The sequence below is a fragment of the Canis lupus genome, chromosome 8 (genome assembly GCF_048164855.1).
Source record: "Canis lupus baileyi chromosome 8, mCanLup2.hap1, whole genome shotgun sequence".
Classification (NCBI taxonomy): domain Eukaryota; kingdom Metazoa; phylum Chordata; class Mammalia; order Carnivora; family Canidae; genus Canis; species Canis lupus.
Genome location: NC_132845.1, coordinates 68,737,773 through 68,743,615, shown reverse-complemented (window position 1 = coordinate 68,743,615; position 5,843 = coordinate 68,737,773). Strand labels below are relative to the sequence as shown.

General features: G+C 63.2%; 1 protein-coding gene across 1 annotated transcript; it reads right to left on the bottom strand.

The window, feature by feature from the left end:
- Positions 1–281: 281 nt before the first annotated feature.
- Positions 282–5,708, bottom strand: GNB2 (G protein subunit beta 2). The gene is made up of 10 exons (XM_072837275.1): positions 5,326–5,708; positions 2,880–3,025; positions 2,631–2,669; positions 2,407–2,513; positions 2,010–2,073; positions 1,764–1,926; positions 1,603–1,669; positions 1,138–1,339; positions 831–1,047; positions 282–760 (listed from the first exon to the last, which is right to left on the bottom strand). The coding sequence occupies exons 2-10, from the start codon at positions 2,934–2,936 to the stop codon at positions 654–656; spliced, it is 1,023 nt and encodes a 340-aa protein (XP_072693376.1). The 5' UTR covers positions 2,937–3,025; positions 5,326–5,708; the 3' UTR covers positions 282–653.
- Positions 5,709–5,843: the final 135 nt, after the last annotated feature.

Here is a 5,843-nt window from a genome sequence, read left to right as displayed (position 1 = left end):
CTTCTGCTTCTGTGTCTTTTCTTGGGGAAAAGGGTCTTTGGGGCTAAGCGTGAGGAACTTAAAGAGCTGTGGCCAGGGACAACTATGGTCATCCAGGGTCAGAGTGCTGTGTGTGTTTGGGAACATCCACGGCCCTGCTGCGCAGGTCCTCCTGCCTCACTTTAGCTGAGAAGGTGTGGGGATTCCTCTCTGGTCCCCATATACCACCACGACCCTGCCCCAACAAACGCACAGTTAGGCTCAGAGGTTGGAGTGAGAAAGACGCAAGGGCAGAGACCAGGTACAGAGTTGGAATTGGTTCCTTTATGGAAAAACTGAAAATATAATAAAAATTAAAATAAAACCAGTTTTAAAAAAGCCAGCCCCTGGAGTTTCTACCTCCTGCCTCTGGCCCTCCAGAGGGATGAGGCCCCAACCCCAGGGCAGCAAAAGGATGAGGGCTTTCTGCCCCTCCTCTTTCCCCATTCTATCCCCATCTTTATCTCCACAGTGGGGGCCCCCGGGAGGAACCAAACCTGGGTAGGGGAGCAGGGACCCAAGGCCCCGTGGCCCAGGGAGGGAGGCTTGGTATGCACCCAGCCCCAAAGCTCCCGGCCTGTAGTGTGGGCATGGGCAGGGCCCCTCTTGGCCTGGGCCCAGTGGGGTGGTAGCTGTTAGTTCCAGATCTTGAGGAAGGAGTCCCAGGAGCCTGTGGCCACAGCCATGCCATCATCAGTGACCCCGAGGCAGCTCACACGGTTGTCGTGGCCGGCGAGGACACCTGTGATGGAGGACCATCAGAATCCAGCCACCTGGGGTCCCTGCCCCCCACCCCAGCGCCCAACACACACCTGCGCGGTCGCCTTTCATGGCGTCCCAGATGTTGCAGTTGAAGTCATCATAGCCGGCGAGCAGCAGCCGGCCGCTGCGGGAGAAGGCAACAGAGGTGATGCCACAGATGATGTTGTCATGGGAGTACATGAGCAGCTCCTGGTCAGCCCGCAGGTCGAAGAGGCGGCAAGTGGCGTCGTCGGAGCCAGTGGTGAAGGCATAGCCATTGGGGAAGAACTGCAGGACACAGGAACAGAGCAGGATGAGGGCACAGCAGAGCCAGTAGCCTGGCAGAGACAGGCCAGCCCAGCTCGACTCAGAACTTACTGCCACGGCATTGATGTCTGACTCGTGGCCAATGAAGGTCTGTCGGCACATAGAATCCCGCACGTCCCACAGCTTGATGGAGGCGTCACAGGCACCTGACACAAAGGTGCGGCCATCGGGGGCCAGCGATAGGGACATCACATCTCCGCTGTGTCCAGCAAAACCCACTGTCTGCTGGCCTGTCTCAATGTCCCACAGGGCACTGGAGATAACAGGAAGGAGGAAGGGATCAGAGAGGGGTGCAGGGCAGACTCCTTGCCCCTTTCCCCTCCGGGTGAGCCCAGCCCTGATAGAACCTTAAAGGAAGGGGCACAGGGAGCCACTGGATCACAAGAAAGGGAGGCAAAGTGTTCAGAAGGCCCTTGCTCGCTTGGAGCATATACTATACACTAAACACCAAGGCAGGGGCATCCCAGGCAGGAAGTATTGGTGAGCCCTGACTACACAGCCCTGGCAGGGCCTCACCAGGTGGTGTCCCCAGAGCTGGTGATGATTTGGTTGTCATCCAGGAAGCGGCAGCACGACAGGTACCCTGGGGAAAGGGGCTGGTCAGCCGAGTCTCTAACAGCGGGCAGCACAGCCCCACCCCCTGCTACAGCGCCAGAGCCCTGCCAGGTCCCTCTCACCAGTGTGGCCAGGCAGCTCCCGGCTGACCCTGACATTGCCCTCGCGGGTCTTGAGGCTGTAGATGGAGCAGATGTTGTCCAGCCCCCCACAGGCCACAAAGTTCCCTGAGGGCGCATAGGCACAGGTCATGACCCAGGAGGAGCGCAGAGGGATGGCATGGACCTGGAGAGAAGGGGCAGTGCCCAGGGTCGGAGACAGCCAAGGCCTGTGGCCCTGCCCCATCCAGCCTCAGGCATCACCTCTACCTTGTTGGTGGTATAGCTGTCCCAAATGATGAGCTTCCCATCCTGGGAGGCGCTGACCAGCAGCCTATTAAAAAGTGGTGGGGGAAGAGGCAGAGGGATCAGGGTGTGAAGCTCTCTCTGGAGACAGGACACCTTTCCTCCTCTCTCATTGGGTGGGAGGCCCTCTGAGGTAACTCCAAGCAGCAGCCCAAAAGTTCCTGCTGGGATGGTCCTGTTTCCCACTCCCTGGGGCTGTCTGGGAGTCACTGTCTTCCCAAATACACTGAGCAATGTAGGCGTCCCATTCATCCCACTAGATTGGGGAGGTTGCAACCCCTGCCCCTTTCTGCGTGTTGTAAACTCAGGCCAGGACAAATACAAAAGCTCAGCACACGGCCCCAACCACACACAAACACACCTTGAGTCTGTCCCCCAGTGCATGGCATAGATTTTTGCCAGGTGCCCACGGAGGGTCCTCCTTGTCCTCATCTGGATCCTCCCCACTGGGTCCAGCCCAGCTGTGATCTGGAGGTAGAGGCAGAATGGGCTCAGGGAGGTTCAGGTAGCATGGCCCACCAAACAGTATGCCTCAAACCCTTGGTCCTTCCCTAAACCCCAAGTCCGGCCCTGGATTCATCTCACCTGGGTCAGTGTTGAATCCCCACATGCTTTTCGGGCATCCTATAAGAGATGGCATGGCGGACCCCATCAGAAAGAGGCAGGAAGAGAGGGGAAGGAGGAGGCAGGGAAAGAGATGACAGAGGAGTGGAGAGGAGATAGTGAGAGGCTAGAGTAGCCACACACACAAATCCGCCCCCAGCCCAACCCAGTAGAAGCAGGCCACCTGGCCCTGCCCCCTCAGCCTCCCCAGCCCAGCGGCCAGGCTCTCACCCGGATCTGGTTCCGGAGCTGCTCAGCCTCCTGTCTCAGTTGCTCCAGCTCACTCATGGCGCCGGGCCCGTGGGGCGGGGTTGGGGGCGGCTGGGGGCCGCGGGACGGGGGCTGGGGGAGACAGCTCCTCGCCGCTGGCCCGAGGCCTGGGGGATGCAGGGCTGACGTCAGGCCCAAGGCCGCCGGGGAAGAAGGGGGAAAAGGCGGGGTTGAAGCGCGGCCCGGAAGGGGTAAGCGCCGGTCGGAGGGGGGAGGGGACAGCAGCGGGGGCCGCGGTCCCCCAACCAGAACCGGGGTCTCCGGCACAGGAGCGATGTTGCCCAGGAAGAGGTGACTTCCCCAATCTTCCTCCCGCCCCCCGGAAACGGAGCGGGAAGTGCAAGAGGAAGCGCAGGGGAAACCCCTCCCTCGGACAGCAGCCCGGGCGGGACACCCGCGGCAGGAACTGAAGGGGGGGGGGACGGGGAGGGGGAAGGGGCGGGGAGAGTCCCTTCGAAAACAGACCTGGCGTCGGCCCGGGCCCGCACAGGCACCGCCCTCCTAGCACCTAATTTTAAAAGGGGCGGTGCCTCTTTAAATTCACCCCCACACGCCGCACACCCTCCACACACACCCCCAGCTTCGACTGGGGTGGGGGAGAGACCAGAGAGGGAAGCTGGGCTGTTCGTGGGGTTGCCTAGGCAACCGTCACCCGGACTGAGAGCACCTCATTGGTGAAGTGCCCCCACCCTAGCCCTGTTGCCAAGGCAACCGCATCCAAGGCAAAGACCTGTAGGGTGGGTGACCCCACCCCCGGCCCCCTCGCCCCCTCGCCCCCGCCCGACCCAGCCTCCCGCCCCGACCCAGAACCCGCCAGAGTGGCTGTTTACAGGATTTGGGAAAGCCTATTGGCACTAATGGGTTCGGGACGGCTCACCCCGGATAATCCCCGGGCCGGCTGCGCCCCATTAGCCGCCCACGGCGGGCGGAGGGGAGGGTGGAGGGGAAGGCAGCCCCAAGCCGCTGCTCCTTCCAGCGCCGAGGCCGCTCGCCTCGGCGCGCCCGCAGAAAGCCCATGGGAGCCACTCTCGAGTAATTAGTGCTCCGAGGAGAGGTCCCCGGCCCCGAGGCGTGGAGCTGCTCTCTCCCAGACGCGGGCCGGCGGGCGGGCTGGCGGCCCCAAGCGGCCCGGCCCTGCGCCCTCGGCACCCCAGGAGCCCAGCCGCGGAGCTCCGCGCCGGGGCCCCAGGGACCTGGCTGGCTCTGCTCCAGTGCCCGGAGTCCGGCCCCCCTCTCTGGACACCTGTGTGATCTGGCCAAGCACACTGCACTCTGCCGACCCAGGCGTCCCCCACCCAGCTCCCACTTCCCCCAGGTCCTGGGCGTTCCTCTTCCCCACTGACATTTCCCCTCTGCCAGTTCAGCTCTCTACGCTAGGGCCGAGAGACGCCCCTCCATAGGAGCGGGGGGCTGGCAGAGTCTCCCACTCCACCTCCCCAGCTCCCCAGGACAAAGCCTCTTCCTTCCAGTTGCCCACAGCCCAGGCCGGGCGGCAACGCCAGAGACCGGGGCATAAGGAAGGAGGCCAGGAGGAAGCCGCGGGGGGCGGGGGCGACGCTTCCAGCCCTCAATCCCCATCACCCTCTAGGGCCCCCTCGGCGGCCCTCGGATTCTGGGCATACAGCAGCCGGGGCCCCAAGGAGAAACAGGGGTGCCGCCGCCCCCGCAGGTCCGGCGGGGCGACGGGGAGGGGACATGGGAGGGTCCCGGATCTGGCAGCTGGAAGGCGCGGGCCGGTGCCGCGCTGCGAAGCGCAGTGGGCCTGGCCCTCCGGCCCCCACGACCTCCATTTTGCCCAAAAGAAAGCAAGGCGTGGGGTGAGGGCGTCCGGGAACTGGGCTTGGGGTGAGGGCCAGTAGAGGAAACAGGGTGCCGAGGTCTCCGGTCTAGGGTAACGCGGCCAGAAAACGCGGCCAGAACCCAAATCGAGGGTAGGGTGGAGGCGAAAAGAAGGGTGGCCTCGCGGCCTTGCCTGCCTCTGAGGATTCTGGAGTTCTGCTGGGCGAATGCCGGCATGGGTGCAACATGGGAGGGCACGAAGGGTGCTACCCAGGGGCAAACAGGAGGGCGGTGATGGGGGGAAAGGGGGCGGGACCGGGCCTAGAGGAAGACCGGAATTTGGCCCCCCAACTTCTCAGGGCGCAAGAAGCAGGAGGGGCTGGGTTGGGGGCTGGGGTCAGGGAAAATGCCCCTGATGAGGCAGGGAGCGCGTGCGTTATTGGGGACGAGGGTCCCCCCCAGTTCCCCTTCCGGGTTTGGGAGCGACGGAGCCAGAGGAAGGGAGGGGAGGTCTGGGGTGCTACGTCCGCTCTCAAAAGGCCAGACCGGGGAGACAGAAGGAAGAGAGGTTCCCCCACGGGAATTTGGGTCTGGGGGACAGGAGGACTTCTTTTGTCAGCGGAGGTACCTGTGGCGGTGGGACTCTGCGAAGGGTCGCTAGAGGAGCGCGGGAGGTCCTGTCTTCCTCCGCGGCGGAGGCGGCAGCGGCGGCGACGCGGATGGATTTCCTCAGTCACCCCAACTCAACCGTCCAGCGCTGCTCTCCCCAGAGCGGAGGGATCCCGCCCGCCAGTGACGCGGCCGTCGCCGCCGCGCCCAGGGCCCGGCTGGGCGAAACCAACTCCTTAGTGGTGGGGGGACGCCGGAAGGCAAAAGACCCCTTCAGGGACAAGGATTGACTCCGTCACAACAGAGATATCACACCACACGATTTCGACGCAAAACGGATCAAAATTAATGCTTTGCTTTCCGAAAAGGCGCAAGACATCCCCCCCGGGACTGACAGAGGTGGTACCGGCGTAGGGGAGGGGAGGGAGGGTAGGAAAAAAAAAAAAAAAAAAAAAAAAAACCGCTCGCTGGTCACGTGACCTACCCTCCCGGATTGGGCGGCTCCAGACGGGGTTCGGGAGCTCGACGCCCCAGTTC